The sequence below is a fragment of the Elephas maximus genome, chromosome 11 (assembly GCF_024166365.1).
Source record: "Elephas maximus indicus isolate mEleMax1 chromosome 11, mEleMax1 primary haplotype, whole genome shotgun sequence".
Taxonomy (NCBI): domain Eukaryota; kingdom Metazoa; phylum Chordata; class Mammalia; order Proboscidea; family Elephantidae; genus Elephas; species Elephas maximus.
Window position 1 is genome coordinate 70,396,943 of NC_064829.1, and position 19,821 is coordinate 70,416,763.

Consider the following 19,821-nt stretch of genomic DNA (forward strand, 5'->3'; position numbering starts at 1 on the left):
GAACTCGAATTCTCGTAAGATCAGGCTTAATGGTCTGAGACTGGAGGGACCCCAGAAGGCATGGCCCCTGGACTGTTAGCCCAAAACTGAAACCATTCCTGAAGCCAACTCTTCAGACAAAGATTAGACTGGACTGTAAAACATAAAATGATACTCTTAAGAGTATGCCTCTTAGCTCAAGTAGGTACATGAGACTAAATGGGCAGCTCCTGTCTGGAGGTGAGATGAGAAGGCAGAAACAGATAGGAGCTGGTTGAATGGACACGGGAAATCCGGGTGGAAAGGAGGACTGTGCTGTCACATTATAGGGAGAGCAACTAGGGTCACATAACAATGTGTGTAAAAATTTTTGTATGAGAAACTAACTTGAACTGTAAACTTTCACTTAAAGCACAATAAAAATTCAGAGAGAAGGCTTTCACTAAGATAGCCAATACTGTAAAATTCAATGGCCATTTTTTAGTTTTCCTCTTGAGTTCTCCATTCAATTTGTCCTTGTTGACCACACTTACTTTTTCTAGTAGCTCTCATCCCTTGGTTTCTGTGAACATCACTCCTTCAGTTTTCCTTCTACTACTCTATGTAGAAGGGTCTCTGGTCATTCAATTTTGGAGTTACTCAAAGTTTGTTCTTATGTCCTCTTGTCATCTCACTCTTGACTTCCAAGCAGTTTAGTTCATAACCTTGAATGTCAGTTATTACCTGTGCAACAGATATTTCAAAGACTCTCCAATTGAGTATGTCAAAAACCAAACTCACTATGTTCCCTCTAACCTTTGTCTACTACCCTCCTAACTTCCTTAGTGTTCATAATCTCATGTGATAGCACCACTTTCCACCCACGTATGTAAGTCAAAGAAGCAGGAGCCATTCTCTGTACTCTCCTTTTCTTTCCATACTTAATCCAACAATATTATTTTATGTTTCATGAATCCATTCATTTGTCTTTATCCCCACTGCCACCCAAACCCATTGCCGTTGAGTCATTTCTGACTCAGGACAGAATAGAACTGCCCCATAGGGTTTCCAAGCAGCAGCTGCTGGATTCGAACTACCATCCTTTTGGTTAACAGCCAAGCTCTTAACTACTGTGCCACCAGAGCTCCAATACACTAATAGATCTCTTCATATCCATTCTAGTTATTCACTGATCCTTTCCTCCAGTGTAGCAAGAGTATTGCTTTTTTGTTCTGTTTTCCTTTTTTCAAAATGTAAATGTGATCCTTTTACTCCTTGTATAAAACCCTTCCATGGTTCTCCCCAGCCTCATCTTAACCGATATCAAAATCTTTATCACAAAGACTGGGCTCTGCCTCCCTTTCTAGCCTCTTCTTATAGATCTCCCTCTTGCTTTATTATATCACACCATATTGATTTTCTTTCATTTCAAATATCCTATGCCCTTACCTCCTAGAAAATATTCATAGGTGCGATTCCTCTCTGTACAATGCGGTCTACAACCTGGCCTCTGCTCTCTCTAATCCCATTGACTCCTAAAATCTCCTTAAGCTTTCAAGCACCACTTCTTCAGAGAAGTCTTCAATGCAGTCCAAGATAGAAACCAAAACCTTTACTTGTAGAGTTTGTAATTACATTTCGATTAATGCCTGTCTCTGTCACTTCACCATAGTTCCACGACAGTCGGATGGTGCTTGTATCCTTTTTCTCCTAGAACTACAACACAGCATCTATCTATACCTAGGCATTCAATAAGAATGCAAGTGTTGGTGCATAAATTATTTAAAATTATCATTTCTAAGGTGGGTTGGAATTGACTCCGTAGCAACTGTGGGATTTTTTTTGTTTTTTAAGGTACATGCACCATGCAACTGTAGCCACTAGAGGTTGCCTAGCTTCTCTTTTCCGTTCCTCCGTAACATATACAGGACCAGTGAAGAGTTGGGGGACTTGAACGAAAAAAAACTTTTATTCTTAAGTGATCGCAGTCATTTAATATAAATACAATTGCAGTGATCTTCAAATGTCAGCATTCACATACTATTTGTTTTATTATTGCCAAGAACATGTATATTAAACAATGTTATTACTATTTTTCTTTTAAATAAAATGGCATTTCGGTTTAGATGTATTTAAAAAGAAAACTTTGAATTGCTTGCCATCAGAAAAGAAACCTCCAAAATAAATGCGTAATTATTAAAACAGACACATATCCCTGTACCAAGAAAAATTATCAAGCATACACTTGTGGAATGTTTACCACACACTGAGAAACAGTAAATCATTAAGCACTTACTAAAGCTTAAAGCGAACCAGACACATGAATTTAAAATGTTACTGTGATTATTTTAGGACGAGTAAAATTTAAAAATTATTTTTTTAACCAATAAAACATTTGGAGTACTTGGGAAAAAAGGAAATCTTTTTCACCACTAAGGTGTAAACTTAAATTACTATTCATAATATTCAGCTAAAACATTAACTGTAAAAGCTTAGTTCAATGTAAATCTTACAAAGTAGAAAGAACATTTTCCGACAATAGTAAGAATAAATTATAAGTAGAGATCAGCAATTTTTTAGACATCAGCAATTATTAATAATTCTTCAGTGCACTAAGGGACTCTAAGTGTAGGAGATTTCTAAAATTTCCCATTAAAAACCCATTGCTGTTGAGTTGATTCAGATTCATACTGACCCAATAGGATAGAGTAGAACTGCTCCATAGTGTTTCCAAGAAGCAGTTGGTGGATATGAACTGCCAATCTTCTTTTTAAGAGAGATGGAAATATATGTACAAACAACCCACTTCTACTCATGGCGCTTCCTGCCATTCACGAATCCCTCCCATTACTCCGTTCCTTCTGGCAAACTCAACTAAAATAAAAATCAGCAATCCCTTTTCCTAACAAATATCTAACAGAATACAGGGCTGACTATTTTGATGCTATTTTCCTGTTATTAGGGATTTTTTTCCCATAGATTTTCTTCAATATATGGGACAAAAAAAAAAAATGCTCTATAATCTCTATGAAATATTACTTTGAATTCTTGATACTTAAAAAAAGGCCTTGCCTTCAAATAGATCTCGACTCATAGCAACCCTATAGGACAGAGTAGAACTGCCCCACTGGGTTTCCAAGGAGCAGCTGGTGGATTCAGACTGCTGACCTTTTCGTTTGCAGCTAAGGTCTTAACCACTGCACCACCAGGGCTCCTTGATGCCAACACTGTTTTTAAAAAAGCTTCTGGGAGAGGGGGAACCTCATCCAAATGTAAATTCTAGTTTATTAAGTCTTGGTAAACTGAAACTAAAGCATATGTTTAACTGTACCTTTACATCTAAACCAAGAAGCTGATCTAAGGTTCTATACAATGCTCTAATTTTTCCACAAAATGAAGGAGATACTTTATTGCTACAGTGTGATATGTAACTTACCTGATACTTCTACCTATTTATTTTGGTGCTTATTGGCAGCTCTAGGAAAGGGAATCTAAAATCTGTAAAAGTGACAATTTGTCAGTGTGTATGTGTTGAAAACAAGGTATCAAGAAAAACACTCAAATACTGTTGAGTGGAAAACATCCCCTAAACCACCTGACTATAATCAAGGAACCACACAAAAGATAAAACGCTGAGCTTCTAAATTTGATAACGCTTGATAAAGCAAATAACTTTCTCCAAAGCGTCCAGCTTTTAAAATAATAAAACCCTAGATTCTCGCCTAAATGTACGCCATCAGAAATGCTGCAGGGCCTTTCAACACAGATTAGTTCAGTTGACTTGACCAGGTCACTGAACGTCTTTAGACTTCAGTTTACTTACCTCTCTAGGGATGGGGTGGAAACTGATTTTCAAGGTGTATTAAACCCTAAGTGTTTATTGAGCACCTAAGAGTGTGTTAGCCCAGTCGAGGTTATCAGAGTGTTCACAGGTGCGGGAAACTCCAGACCTCAGGGCCCCACTTGCCGTTGAGCGCCTTGTCCCACTGGTGGAGGACTGACCCCAGGAAGGCGCTCTCCCTGCGGTGCAAGCACTGGGTGCTGTCGCCAGGCCCCTAGGGGCAGCAGGCACATGGCAGGAGGTAAGGAAAAGGAAGCCAAGCCCTGACTCCTGCCCTGGACGCTTGCTACCTGGGCCGAGAAACGTCACCAACTGGCAGCAAACACAGAAAGGTGAAGCTCCCACGGGAGCGAGGCTGCAGTTTCGGTGTCTCGGCACTTCAGCCCCTGGATTTTACCTGGGGCTCACCCGGGTCAGGCCTGACTCGGGAATAGGGCCTCCTCAGAGTCGAAGGCCATTAAAGCTCTCGGGCAGCGCCCCTTCTCACCCCCTAAACGCTAGCCAATAAAGTCTCCCAAGACACCACACAACCATCCCTCCACCACTGAACGCCCCCAACTCCTACCGGTTCCGCAGCTGCTCTCGCGATACTTCTAGAACGAAGCCCCCTTCGCTCCACCCTCCCTCCTCCATCCACCAATCAGTTATGAGTTGGGGGCGGGGTTTTTCTTTTGAGCAGGGAGCGGGGCCTTCAATCCTTGCGCTCTGGTGCTGAGAATGGGCAGGACTGAGGCGGGGCTCCGAGAGAGGTGGGGCCGCGAGAGGGAGAGGACACGCACGATATCTCGCGAGACTGGAGACCAGGAAGATGCCTGTTTAGACGCGGCTAAGGCCGCGGGAGATGGTATTTTGGGATATTCTGCATCTGAGCCACGTCTGGTCTCCAGTTGGGGAGGCGGGACCCGGCCAGGCCCGGCCTGTGGAGGCGCGCAGTGCCCGCTGTGGTTTAGGGGAGATTCAGGCCACGGCCTGTCAGAGCCAAGTCAGGGAGGCACCCACACTCCTGACAGGAACAGGATAAGATGACAGCGATGGCGCCTGGAGGTGGTTGTGCCGGCGGCGTGAATCCATTCCTCAGCGATTCGGCCGAGGATAACGACGAGGTAGTGGCGACTGAGGAGCGGCGGTTAGGACTTCGGCTGGGTTCTGGGGGTGCCCTGGATCCTGGCTCTGTGGGCTCCCTGTCGCCGCAAGATCCGTGGCTTTAGGGCGGCGCTGGGGAGCTCTGGGGAGACCCGGGCCCGACTGTCCATTGATGCGATCGCGGCTCAGGTGTTGCGCGATCAGTACTTGCTGACGGCCCTCGAGCTGCACACCGAGCTGTTAGAGAGCGGCCGTGAGCTGCCTCGGCTGCGCGACTCTTTCTCCAAACCGGGCAACTTCCAGAGGCAGAGCGGGACCCCGCCTAGGGTGGGAGAGCCGTGTTTCCGGGGAGTAGCTGCCCTTTGTTGCCTTTCAGGCGTCAGTTGCCTTCCAGTCGATTCAGACTCTTGATAACCCCATGTGTATCAGAGTAGAACTCCATACGCTTTTCAAGGCTGCGACCTTTCCGAAGCAGATCACCAGGCCTTTCTTCCGAGGCGCTTCTGGATGGGTTCTAACCACCAACCTTTCTGTTAGTAGTGGAACATTTAAGCATTTGAGCCACCCAGGGACACCAAATATATAGGTTGGGATATAAAGAAAGGTAAAACAAAGTTAATGTTATCACAGAGCGCATTTATAACCTGTAATAGGTACAATTTATGAATTATGACTTTCCTTGTCTAGACATATTCTATTACTTCATACAAATATTTAAGCATGTTTTACAAGCTTTAATACAAGCCTTAAAGAGTTTATATTTCTTGTAACATCTTGTAACCGGACTGTTCCAGATCTGCTTGGTGGGGCCATAGAGACTCGAAATGGGTGAAAGCAAAAGAAGAAGCTTTATTTGGTTGGCCAAGCAAAGGAGCACACTGGGACATCGCCAAGAAGGCTCATAGAACAATAGCCCAAGGAGTTTGTATGTGTGAAGCAAATCGGATCTAGGGTCTGGACGAGCGCCTCCAGGTGGGGCCGGCTTGCTGATTGGTCTGGCCCAAAAAGGCGTTCCCAGAGCAGTCTGGCCTTTCTGCACTTGCTCAGCCTAAAAAGGGGGGAGCCTCTCAAACCAGATCTTAGGATCCGATCTTGGGCTTCGACCCCTCGCTTCTGAAAGCCTCTCCCTAATCTTGGGCCGCTAAAGTTTGGTTCCCTCCAGTGGGAGAATTCCGGGGTCACCCGGAGGACAGGGTAGATGTTTCTGTGCATGTCAGACAGGCCAGATCTAGTTCTTGCCAGTTGCAGCTGGTTCTGCAACCCCAGTCTTGTTTTCCTCAACTTGGCCAGAAACTGGAAGCATACCTAAATAAGGTGATAGGTTAAAGACAGGCAGTTAGTTCCTAACTCATAGAAGATGGCAGACACAGCCCTTTGCCTATTGAAGATGTGGGGCAGACTGCCGGTCTCTATCTTGACATCTAAGAGCGTTAAACCTGTTTACTTAGAATATCAGAAAATTTAGGTGGACCTGCAACTTTCAAGAATATTGGACGGGGAAATACAAAATAAGAATGATGCTTACTCACTTGGAACATTCATATGTACACTTTGACATGCCAACAATATTGTGTCGTGTATTAAAGATATTAGCAGTGATGAATAACATCGATCTCAAAAATACAGGATAAAATTGCTTTAGATTTTTAAAATATTTTTGTCATTTAGGATTTTGAATTATGGAATGTCATATTAAACACTTCAAAACCTCCAGGTTTATGCAACTTTACTGAGAGTTTGGAGTGACTGGTAAAGATCTTGTGGATGTGCCCAGTGGAGTAGAAGAAGATGAATTAGAGGCCCTTAAACCAATTAGGCAACCTTCCTCTAAACTTTGAAACTCCTCGGTTTATAGAGGTGAGAGATAGCTAACTGGTTATGTCCATAAAAAGTATTTATGTAAGAGCATATGTAATGTGAGATCTTGAGTTGGTTTTTCTCACATTTTGATTTTAAACCTCCTTTTCTAGTACAGAAATTAGAGGGTAAAATTAGTTTATTAAATCATGAGAAATGGTCTTTGATGGAGCAAGTCAGATTTGTAAGTACTCGATCATCATTTCAAAAAAAAAACCTTAAAGTTTTTAAATTGGCAGATTATATAAATATTTTAATTGTAAGACACAATTTTTACACATTTCAATTGTAAAAGTGAAGGTTTTATAGTTGATTTACATATTTAATGTAATAGGAATTCTTTTTCTGTCCCAAGAAAGGATTAAATTATTAAAGTGATCTTACAATTGATTGTTTTGGAAACAAGGAATAAGATATTTTGACTTCCCCTGAGTTGTATCAGTATCAATAACTCCTTCATATCAGTGTCGTGCATGTTTCCTGTTCATTATTTCATTTAATATTTACAATGAGTCTTTGGATTAAATGGAATTATCCCCATTTTGCAAATGAAGACAAGGAAAAGTGTTAAAATCTAAATTGTTTTATTGGATATGATCTTATTATGGAAAAGTAACTACCATTAATCCAAAACAGCATATATAATAAAAGGCCATTTGTATGCTTCATTGGTAAGAGTTTGTAGCTATGTATATGAAGCAAAAGTGAATGTGATACAGAAAAAATTAATTGTCGCCAAAGCATTTTCTATTAATGTGTTACAATTTTTAAAACATTAAACCCATTGAGATTTATACTATTGCCAATGTTTTAAAAATACAGTAATTTTTCTTTCTACAGGGAAATGGACTTCTCAGTTTTCTAGTGCTGCTATAACAGAAATACCATAAGTGGATGGCTTTAGCAAACAGAAATTTATTCTCTCACAGTGTAGGAGGCCGTTGTTAGGTGCCATGGAGTCGGTTCAGACTCATAGTGACCCTATAGGAAAAAGCGGAACTGCCTCATAGGGTTTCCGTGGAGCAGCTGGTGGATTTGAACTGCCAGTCTATTGGTTAGCAGCTTATCTCTTAACCACTATGCCACCAGAAGGCTAGAAGTCCAAATTCATGGTGCAAGCTCCAGGGGAAGGTTTTGTCTTTGTCAGCTCTGGGGGAAGGTCCTTGTCATAAATCTTCCCCTGGTCTAGGAGCTTCCTCAGTCCAGGACCTCAGGTCCAAAGGACACACTCTGCTACTGGCTCTTCTTTCTTGATGGTAGTGATGGCCCTCTCTCTGCTGGTTCTTTTTTTATATATCTCAAAAGAGATTGACTCAAGATAAGACCTAACCCTGTCCATTGAATATTGCCTTGTTAACATAACTGCTTCTAATCCTGCCTCAAAGACTTACAACATACAGGATAATCACATTAGATCACAAAATGGAGGACTATCACACAATACTGGGAATCATGGCCTAGCCAAGTTGACACACATTTTAGGGGCACACAATTCAATCCACAACATTTTGCTAAAAAACGAACATTTTGCCATCTCAGTAATTTGTGATTCTGTTCAACCTGCTTTGGATCAGTCTTCCCACAAAGACTCTGAAGATAGTAGGCAGAATTCAGTTGTAAACAGTCAGACAAGGGAAAAAGCAAAGCTATTTATCTTTCAGAAACCCTGGTGGCATAGTGGATAGGTGCTACAGCTGCTAACCAAAGGGTCGGCTAGTTCAAATCCACCAGGCACTCCTTGGAAACCCTATGGGGCAGTTCTACTCTGTTCTACAGGGTTGCTATGAGTCGGAATCGACGGCTTTTTTTATTTTTCATTATCAGATGAAATGGATTCTACTAGATAATGTCCAGGGCAAAAAGCCAAGTCTATATTGGTATGTAAAGGTCACTTACTGGAAAATATAAATAAAAATTTGAAAATATTTTGTCCTTTCGAATTGGTTTACAAATAGGGATCTAAATTTAATGAGAGGACTTTGGTGCTTTGAGCTAGACTCTCACAGTCAGAAACGTAGCACGTTTCACGCTAATTATGATAGTGTGAGAAAGTTTAACCCTAGGCTTAACTTCTGTCAAAACAATTCAACCTTCAGAGATAAGCTATTAAGCATAACATGAGTCTACAATTAAAAAAAAACACTCCTGGTTAATGTTTTCCATCAGCAAGACAAAATATCCAGCAATTGCTACTTTTATATTGCCAGGAATTCCATGAGATTTCAGTAATGAAAAAAAAAATAGTAGAGCATTTAGTTTGCTGACTGTGAAAACGCAATAAACAATAAAATCACTAATAAGTCTTCTCCACTTGCCTTGAGCCCTGGAGGGTCAGAAACTGGCCAACAATCTAGAGTGGTTAAAGAGATGCCACCCGTATCTGTGATTCCCAACGCTAGCTGCTTCTAGCCTGGAGCAGATTGTAAATACAACTTATCACTCAATTAAGTATAAATTTCACATTCTTGGAATAGACTTACTGACACTGTTTACAACTTAAGGTCTTTTTTTAACATGCTAATACCTGCTGTGAGCAGACCTCACAAGCAGAACCTCTGTGTTTTCACCTAGCAATGGGAGAAAAGATAATTCCCTTTGGATAAAGTTCTCGCAGATAGAGGGGATGCAAAGTTTGTGTTGTTTTAAATTTGTTTTGGTTTAAAAAAAAACTAAGATGCCTAAGATAGTATTATTGCATACTGAAGAAAATGACAAACACCTGCAAGTATTTTTCTACTGAAGCGTTAGTAAATTTAAATAAATCTTGGTTGTCTTTCTAGTGATAGAGTTTAGTAGTTACAGCTACTTGCAGATCTAGTGCTGAGAGTTGATGAATATTCCTGACGCCACCTGGAGATTCCCTTCAAGCTCAGCCAGAGCCCTGATTTGGGATGCGTCATACCGCCCCCACAGGACCACATTCTTCTCGTGGTACATGGGAAGCTGTACAGTGGGGAATAGATTGTTGCTGGTGAAACTATGAAACATCAGTGAGAAGAGCTGCCAGGTAACGGAAATGCTTTACTATGCTCTGCTCCAGACTTAATCACTATTTCCTGCATGCAAAACACAAAAAGGAAATTTTTTATTCCTAGTTTAATCTGTAAATTCAAAATTCCAAGTGTAATTTCCCTTACGGTGCAGAAAATGCTATACATCAATATCCATCTTAAAGTTTATTGAGTCCCTAATGGGACTGTATGGCATACCAATCCATTTAGAGTTTAAAAAGAGTGAGAAATGGGATACACGTGCTGAATGGCAGCTTCAGCAACATCACATGAGACGGATTTTGGGTTTTTCCCATAGTTTGAGTTTCTTTGTTGTGAGCAGCTGTGCCAGGCCACTGACCAATCCCAGGAAGATGGTCATGAACAGGACCATTGCATAGTTGGTAATGCTGCAAAACGGGAAAAAGAAACATGTTGAAAACTGAGAGAACATCTAAGAGGAAAAGCATAAAATAATCCTATACCCATTAACAAAGGATTATCTCAGTAACATTTTAAGTCTACAAGACAGTTTTTGTTAACCACTGTAAGAATATTACATAGAGCAGAAAATCTTAACCCTTTTTGTGCCATAACCTCTTTGGCAGTGTGGTGAAACCTGCAAGTCCAGTTATAAATAATATTTGGAAATGCATAATATTTAAAATATACAAGAATACAAGTGATACTGATAACATTTTAAACAAATTTGTGATATATTAATATACAGTCATTCCTCGATATCTGAAAGGGATCCATTCTAGGGTTCCCCCCACCCACAGATACCAAAATTTAAGGATGCACAAGTCTATTACATAAAATGGCGTAGTATTTGCATATCACCTGCACACATCGCCCCATGTACTTTAAATCATCTCTAGATTACTTCTAATATCTAATACAATATAAATGTTATATAAGTAGTAGTATTACAGTTGAAGCCTTGCTGTGTAAGGTAGCCTCCCTCTTTGAGTTTCTTGAGCTCTTCTGGGAATGTGGATGCTGCCTGGGCATCAGCTGATGCCAATTCTCCCATGATCTTTCAGTTCTGAAGGCTTTACTGCTTTACAGAGCTAGCCAGCTATCTCTTACTAGCTTGGAACTCCTTCCTTTTGTTCTCCTCAGGCAACTCACACTTAGCCTTTGAGGGACTGCTTTGACTAGTTCATTGTTTTTTAGGAACCATTTTTTTACAGAAACGGGATAACATTAACACAAGTACCAAATGAAAAAACAGGACCGTAGATGAAAAATGCTCAAACAACAAGTCTTGGAGAGAGCCTGAGGATCAGTGAAATGGCGGGAGGCTACAGCAGGGTATGCCTACACATCACATCATCCTCATGGATTCAGTGTAGTACTCGGCACCTGGCAAATTCAAGTTTTGTTTTTTGAAAACTCCCCCCACCCCCTATATTTTGATCTGTGGTTTGTTGAATCCTCGGATGCCAAACCCATGGATACGGAGGGCTGACTGTATGTAATTCCTTAATAATGCATTAATCCACAAGATCTAGTGGCAGTCCTTACACTACTGTTACTCTCATGGCCAAGGTATAATGCCAGGAACACATTCCACAAGGACAATGTTGGAATGACCCCAACAGGGCTGATTTGGTTAGTGTCTCCACTTCCAGGCACACACCCATCCCACCCATTCACCCCACTGGATAAATTTGTATATAAAAGACAATGAAGACTTAATCTCTAGACAATGGACCACTTGTAGAAGGTAATATTTGATATACTAAAGCTCAAGTAAAATAAAGAGTACAGATCCTCATATGTCAATAGAATTTATGCTGTAGCTTTGAATTCCACATTCAAGTTAAGGTTATCTTTCTAGAAATGTCTTATGTGAAACCTATGAGTTTCTCAAATCCAAAATATTTATCACACTCCGTATGCATATGCACTGTGCTTTTTCACCTTACTAGCTTTGCTCATGTCCATTCTCTCTCCTATCCACTAAGACCTCTAATTGAAATTATGACCTGTTTTCAAGGGCCAGCTCAAATGCCAGACCTTGTACAATCTTTCCTTAGTCATTGAAGCTTGAAGTGAAGCTGCCTGTCTTCATATTCAGATGTCCTCTCTTACATGCTACCTTGTATTACAGTTATTATGTCTTATATCCTATGTTAGACCATTATCTCTCAATGCAAGGGCCATGCCTCATAATTCCAGGGTTGGAGTGTTCCTTACAAGTTATATATTAGAACCTTGAATTCAGTGCTTGGAAGCCCTGGTGGCACAGTGGTTAAGAGCTCAGCTGCTAACCAGAAAGGTCAACAGTTCGAATCCAACAGCCGCTCCTTGGTAAACCCTAAGGGGCAGGCAGTTCCACTCAGTCCTATAGGGTTGCTATGAGTCAGAATCTACTTGATGGCAATGGTAATATGAAAAAAAATGTGCTTAAAATGCCTAAGCAATTTTCTAACAAAATCATTATCTATCTCCAGGAATAGAGCATCACTAAGTGAAAGAGGCAGTCCCATTCATCTCTCAGTAATTTACAGCATGTGAAAATGCTTTATAGCATTTTCTGCATGGGGATTAAGGAGGATAGGAGAGAGGCTTGGGCAGCCTACTGACACTATCACATTCAGTAGAGACATTCACTTAATCCCATCTGGTTTTCCCTTCCTCACTCCTACCCTCTACATTACTGACAGTCTGGAGCCTCTGGGGTCCTGCTTTCTCTTTCTTTTGGCAGTGCCAGCCTTTAGACTCTGGGCTGCTGCTTACTGTCTGATTATCCACCTTCTGATAATTTGTTGAGGTCACATTTGCTGATGGTCCTTCTCCTATTCTTTTTACTTTCACTAGTTTTGTTTATTTTATTGGAGTCTTGGGAGAGAGGAGACATTATTATCTTTGGTCTGCTGTTCTGACCTAGAAATTGGTGGATCTGATTCAGTGCAGCAATCTGATACTGGGTCCTACCACACACATCTGCAATTTTCCTAACCAAGCTCACAGTGACTAAACCAAAAACCGAGCCAAGCCCATTGCCGTTGAGTGGTTTCCATCTTATAGCAACCCAATAGGACAGAGTAGAACTGTCCCATACGGTTCCCAAGGAGCAGCTGGTGGATTTGAACTGCCAACCTTTTGGTTAGCAGCCATAGCTCTTAACCACTGCACCACCAGGGCTCCTCATGGTGACTATTGCTGCTCAATCCTATGGATACTTTTATGTCTTTTCTCATACAATGTCTCTGTAACATCTGATACTGTATGACCTCCCTCTTTCCTGAGATGCTCTTCTCATTTCCACAGTACTATTCTCTCTTGATTTCTTCTGCCTTTCTGGCCACTTTTTTTTTTTTTAATACATAATTGATATTTATTATCATCAGAATACCTATTTTAGAACAAGTTTTTTGTTGTTGACATTTTAACAATCTTCAGATGTAAGTTCTGTGACATAAATATGTTCATATTGTTCAACAATCACACTTTTCCATTCCCAAATTATACCATCACCTTTAACAAGCTTAGTGTCCCAAAGCATTGACTTCTCCTTTCCACTCCCTCCTGTGCCCACCCTTGGTAACCATTAATAAACTTTGGTCTCTATAGTTTATTATACGTTCTGGCCTCTTCTTTCAGTCTCATTTCCACAGTTCTTGTCCTCAGCCCTTAAATAACAGTGGCTTCTACGGCCCCATCTTAGTTTTTTTCTCACTCTATGTACTCTACCTAAGTCGTGTGGCTCAATGTGCTCTTCTATACCCCAAACCTGTGGTGTTCAGCCTCCCCTTATTCTGCAAAGCTGAAGTAGGTGCCTGACTATGATCTGTGGAGTGCCTCTTATGTGTTTAGCATATATGGAGCGTAACAGATTTGAATCAGATCCCAGAGTCAGGGAACCCACAGTCTGTTGGGGAGGCAGATATGTATGTAAATAACAAGCAGTAAGCTGCCTAAGAGGTATGAACAGAGGAGAGATGGTCTAAAGCAGTGTCTCACCCAAACCTAACACAATTCCTGGCAACACAAAGTGATGAGTAAATGTTGGGTAATGAAATAAAAAGTGGTTAAGAGCTATGGCTGCTAACCAAGTCGTTGGCAGTTTGAATCTACCAGGCGCTCCTGGAAGCCGTATGCAGCAGTTCTACTCTGTCCTATAGGGTCACTATGAGTCAGAATTGACTCGACGGCAATGGTTTTTTTTTTTTTTTTAGTTTGTTTTTAAATGAAATAAAATAGGTCTGTCAAACTGTATGTTGTCTCTGAAATCAAAAACATAAAACGATCAAATCTATCTGCTTGGGTGTCATTGCCATTCAAATCACAATAAAGAGGAAACGGATTGTATTCAGATACAATGTAAATAACAAATATTATAGGTATCACATGTTAAAATGTTCCCATATTAAAGATTCTAAGAGTCAGACAACAACTATATAAAATTTAAGCCATCACAAAATTCAAACTGCCATATGAGTAGCTTCATTATTTTTCAAAAAGGAAAGGGAGAAGGAAAGAAGGAGGGAGGGCGGGAAGAAAATAAGGACAGAAGCTAACTAAGAGAGGAGGAGTGGGACACACAAAGACACCAGAGTGATCTACTCTGAAACCACAGATTCAGGTAGTTCCTCTCATACCTTCCTGCTGTTCTCTAGTTCTCTCTAGACTTAGTATCTATCTTCCTCTTCACATCATCCCAAAAAAACACTTGCTAATGTGCCAATACCAAACAGAAGGGAGGAGACGAAAAGTCTCACCTTCAGAGGCTTAAAACGATTGCTTCTCGTTATACTTCCCTCAAAATCCCTTTGGTTTCTGCTTGGTATACTCAAATACCAAGTTACTCTTTCACTGTACTCTTAAAAACTTCTTTGTGAATATATACTATACCTTGTTCCAATGTCAAGCCAGCTGCCATAATCCTTGATCAAGAAGAAAAAATGCTGGAAATAACATAAAATATGATTCCATTAATTAAAAGGAACTTAGGTTCAATGTAAAAACAAAGCTGTGAATAACCAGAAATAAAAAAAAAAAAAACAGCCAACTTTAATAAAAGACACTAAATGATACCAAAGATGTTAAGTGAAAAGAATCTGTATCATCCATCCATTCAACTAATGTTTACTGACTGTCTACTGTCTGCTAATCACTGTGTTAGGTCCTGGAGATAAACTCCTCATGAGGCATATGGTCTAGTGAATGATTCAGTCAGATTATCAGGTAATTATCCACATGGTGTGATGAATGTTACCATTGGAAAATACAGGTAATTATGGGCAATAGGAAGGGATATGCACCCCTGACTAGTGTAGAAGGGAAGGCTTCCCCAGGAAGGTGAAATCTAAATGAAAAGTAGGAATCAGGTGAAAGGGGATGTTGAGGAGATACAAGGAGTTAGTGTTCCTGGCAAAGAGAATGTTATAGGTATCACATAGTAAGTAACATATATAAACATCAAGTCCAGATAGAACTTGGCAGGGTCATGGTGAGGCTGGTATATAAAAAGCAAAGAAGGGAAAGGTAAGAAATGATGCCAGTCAAGTAAGCAGAAACCAGACTGCAAAACACTTTTTAACTTATATTAAAAAATCTGACTCTAAGAGTAATGAGGAATTGCTGAATAATTTTAAGCAAAGGAGAGACATGATCAAATAGAGCAATGTTTCAGAAAAATCATTCTAGCTGCAGGGTGTCAAATGGTTTGAAGATATACAAAAGGTAAAGCAGAGACCAGTTAGGATTCTGCTGCAGTAATATAGGAGAGAAATTTTGGTGGCCTGGATTAAGACAGTGGCAGTGGGATTGAGCCAACTGAAGGGATTCAAGAGAATGGATAAAATGGGCAGGAATGGGTTTAAGAGAGAAGGAAGAATCATCAACAATACCTGGTTTTCTGCCTTCAGAATCAGGGTGGATCGTGTTATGGATTGAATTGTGTTCCCTAAAAATGTGTATCAGCTTGGTTAGGCCATGATTCCCAGTATTGAGTGGTTGCCCACCATTTTGCGATCTGATGGGGTTATCCTATGTGTTCTAAATCCTAAATCCTATGATGTTAATAAGGCAGGATTAGAGGCAGTTATGTTAATGAGGCAGGACAAAATCTGCAGGATTAGGTCGTATTTTCAGTCAATCTCTTTCAATATATAAAATAGAGAGGATGGGGACCTCTTACTACCAAGAATGAAGAATGAGGAGGGGAGTGCATCCTTTGGACCCAGGGTCCTTGCACTGAGAAGCTCCTAGACAAGGGGAAGATTGATGAAAAGGATTTTCCCCAGAGCCTACAGAAAGCCTTCCCCTAGAGCTGGTACCCTGAATTCAAACTTCTAGCTTCCCAGGCTGTGAGAGAATAAAATTCTCTTTGTTAAACCCATCCACTTGTGGTATTTCTGCTATAGCAGCACTAGATAACAAAGATAAATGGTAAAGCCATTTCCTGAGACAAGGAGCACAGGAGGAAGAGTAGGCTTGAAAGGAGGCAAACGGCAGTGGGTTTGGTTTTTGGTTATGGGTGGGCTGTCCGGAGCCTTGGTGGCTCAGTGGCTAAAGCGCTTGGCTGCTAACCAAAAGGTTGGCAGTTTGAACCCACCAGGTGCTCTGCAGCAGAAAGATGTAGCGGTCTGCTTCCAAAAAGATTACAGCCTTGGAAACCTTATGGGGCAGTTCTACTCTGTCCTAGAGAGACACTATGATTTGGAATCGACTCGATGGCAGTGGTTATGGGATGGGCTGTCCAAGTGGAGATGGCCAGCAGGAAAATGAAGATGAATTTGAATCTCTGGCCAAAGATTTGGTTAAAGATACAGATCTGGGAAGTCATCAGCATTTAAAAGGTAAATGACACCATAGGAGTAAATGAGAATATCCATGGAGAGAATTGAGTACAGAAATGTATGTAGACCCAAAAACCCGAGGTGCTTGGGATAAATAAAATAGATGACCCAGATCTAAATTAAATTCCATTTTGAATCAAGTTGCAATTTAGCCTAGAGTCTCTGCTCCTGCTCTTCTGACAATACCATTAGCTTCGTGTTTAACTGTAAGACAAAGGAGCTAGGGTCAAGATTTTAGTTCCTACAAGGAATTGTTTATTAAAAAATGTTTGTCAAGAATGTCTACGCAGTTTGTCCTAGGGAGAATACTTTTAGTCAACATTGTCCCAGGAAGTTAGGGAATAGAATTGATAATGAAAATGGGCCTGCAGGAGGGGCGGAGCCAAGATGGCGGACTAGGCAGATGCTACCTCGGATCCCTCTTACAACAAAGACACGGAAAAACAAGTGAATCGATCACATACATAACAATCTATGAACCCTGAACAACAAACACAGATTTAGAGACGGAGAATGAACTAATACGGGGAAGCAGCGATTGTTTTCAGAGCCTGGAGCCAGCGTACCAGTCAGGTATGGCACAAGCACAGAGAGCTGCTCCACCCCCCTGAACTAACCCCAGGAGGGGGACCAGCCGGTTCCTCAGGCGGTGTGGGACGCAGCCGGTAGGAGAAGTCCCCGGGAGGCAGCGACTGGTATTGGAGCGGGGAGAACAGCGTCCCAGCCGGGACGCTCGGTCACGGCACAAGCACGGGGAGCTGCTCCACCCAACTGAACTAACCCTGGGAGGGGGCCCAACCAGTTCACAGAGGCGGCACGGCAACGCGGCTGGAGGGACGAGAAGTCCCCGGGAGGCAGCGACTGATATAGGAGTCGAGAGTGCACCGTCCCAGCAGGGGAGCCTGGACGCTGGGCGTGGGGCTGGAAGTGGAGGATCTGACCATGACTCCAGCGGGCCAGACCCCCCGGGGGCAATCTCCACACAGCCAGCACACATAGGCGACGCGCCCCGCGGGAATCTCAGATATAATAGTCATTCCAAGCAAGACAAGCAACTCTGGCTATATTCTGAGGTGCTACTCTCCTATCTCTCTGTTCCCTCCCCCACCCTCCCCAGGCGGCTTCATTAACATCCAAATAGCCTGAGCCAGAGGGAGAATTCTGATAGGGATCTGACTGCATTTTTTTTTAGCGGATTTTCTGGAAAAACTAGTTTCCCAGTGATGGCTCAGAGACAACAATCCATATCAAACCGCTTAAAGAAGCAGACCATGACAGCTTCTCCAACCCCCCAAACAAAAGAATCAAAATCTTTCCCAAATGAAGATACAATCCTGGAATTATCAGATACAGAATATAAAAAACTAATTTACAGAATGCTTCAAGACATCACAAATGAAATAAGGCAAACTGCAGAAAAAGCCAAGGAACACACCAATAAAACTGTTGAAGAACTCAAAAAGATTATTCAAGAGCATAGTGGAAAAATTAATAAGTTGCAAGAATCCATAGAGAGACAGCATGTAGAAATCCAAAAGACTAACAATAAAATCACAGAATTAGACAATTTTTTTAATAGGAAGTCAGAGGAGCAGACTCGAGCAATTAGAATGCAGACTGGGACATCTGGAGGACCAGGGAATCAATGCCAACATAGCTGAAAAAAAATCAGATAAAAGAATTAAAAAAAATGAAGGAACCCTAAGAATCATGTGGGACTCTATCAAGAAGGATAACCTGCGGGTGATTGGAGTCCCTGAACAGGGAGGGGAGACAGAAAACACAGAGAAAATAGTTGAAGAACTCCTGACAGAAAACTTCCCTGACATCATGAAAGACGAAAGGATATCTATCCAAGATGCTCATCGAACCCCATTTAAGATTGATCCAAAAAGAAAAACACCAAGACATATTATCATCAAACTCACCAAAACCAAAGATAAACAGAAAATTTTAAAAGCAGCCAGGGAGAAAAGAAAGGTTTCCTTCAAGGGAGAATCAATAAGAATAAGTTCAGACTACTCAGCAGAAACCATGCAGGCAAGAAGGGAATGGGACGACATATACAGAACACTGAAGGAGAAAAACTGCCAGCCAAGGATCATATATCCAGCAAAACTCTCTCTGAAATATGAAGGCGAAATTAAGATATTCACAGATAAACACAAGTTTAGAGAATTTGCAAAAACCAAACCAAAGCTACAAGAAATACTAAAGGATATTGTTTGGTCAGAGAACCAATAATATCAGATACCAGCACAACACAAGGTCACAAAACAGAACGTCCTGATATCAACTCAAATAGGGAAATCACAAAAACAAACAAATTAAGATTAATTAAAATAAAATACACATAACAGGGAATCATGGAAGTCAATAGGTAAAAGATCTCAATAATCAAAAAGAGGGACTAAATACAGGAGGCATTGAACTGCCATATGGAGAGTGATACAAGGCGATATAGAACAATACAAGTTAGGTTTTTACCTAGAAAAATAGGGGTAAATAATAAGGTAACCACAAAAAGGTATAACAACTCTATAACTCAAGATAAAAGCCAAGAAAAACGTAACGACTCAACTAATATAAAGTCAAACACTATGAAAATGAGGACCTCACAATTTACTAAGAAAAACGCCTCAGCACAAAAAAGCATGTGGAAAAATGAAATGGCCAACAACACACATAAAAAGGCATCAAAATGACAGCACTAAAAACTTATTTATCTATAATTACGCTGAATGTAAATGGACTAAATGCACCAATAAAGAGACAGAGAGTCACAGACTGGATAAAGAAACACGATCCATCTATATGCTGCCTACAAGAGACACACCTTAGACTTAGAGACACAAACAAACTAAAACTCAAAGGATGGAAAAAAATATATCAAGCAAACAATAAGCAAAAAAGGAGTAGCAATATTAATTTCTGACAAAATAGACTTTAGACTTAAATCCACCACAAAGGATAAAGAAGGACACTATATAATGATAAAAGGGACAATTGATCAGGAAGACATAACCATATTAAATATTTATGCACCCAATGACAGGGCTGCAAGATACATAAATCAAATTTTAACAGAATTGAAAAGTGAGATAGATACCTCCACAATTATAGTAGGAGACTTCAACACACCACTTTCGGAGAAGGACAGGACATCCAGTAAGAAGCTCAATAGAGACACGGAAGACCTAATTACAACTATCAACCAACTTGACCTCATTGACTTATACAGAACTCTCCACCCAACTGGTGCAAAATATACTTTTTT

General features: G+C 40.9%; 2 protein-coding genes across 7 annotated transcripts in view; both read right to left on the minus strand.

Annotated features, from left to right (window-relative positions):
- The window catches only part of LOC126085121 (GPI ethanolamine phosphate transferase 1), a 108,789-nt gene extending 104,380 nt beyond the window's left edge, over window positions 1-4,409 (minus strand). For 2 of the 6 annotated variants that reach the window (XM_049900142.1, XM_049900139.1), the window contains exon 1: window positions 513-2,009. The gene's annotated coding sequence lies outside the window, so the exon portion shown is untranslated. Of the gene's footprint in view, window positions 1-512; window positions 2,011-3,781; window positions 4,323-4,364 lie in introns of those variants that run through there. The other 4 variants (XM_049900140.1, XM_049900141.1, XM_049900143.1 and 1 more) reach the window with 4 other exon arrangements.
- Window positions 4,410-9,833: 5,424 nt separating this feature from the next.
- Window positions 9,834-19,821, minus strand: part of LOC126085124 (GPI ethanolamine phosphate transferase 1-like) — a 99,798-nt gene continuing 89,810 nt past the window's right edge. Inside the window, exons 28-29 of the mRNA XM_049900147.1 lie at window positions 14,596-14,648; window positions 9,834-10,139 (exon numbers count right to left, since the gene is read on the minus strand). Of these exons, the coding sequence (XP_049756104.1) occupies window positions 10,016-10,139; window positions 14,596-14,648 (177 nt within the window). The 3' untranslated portion in view covers window positions 9,834-10,015. The remainder of the gene's footprint in view (window positions 10,140-14,595; window positions 14,649-19,821) is intronic.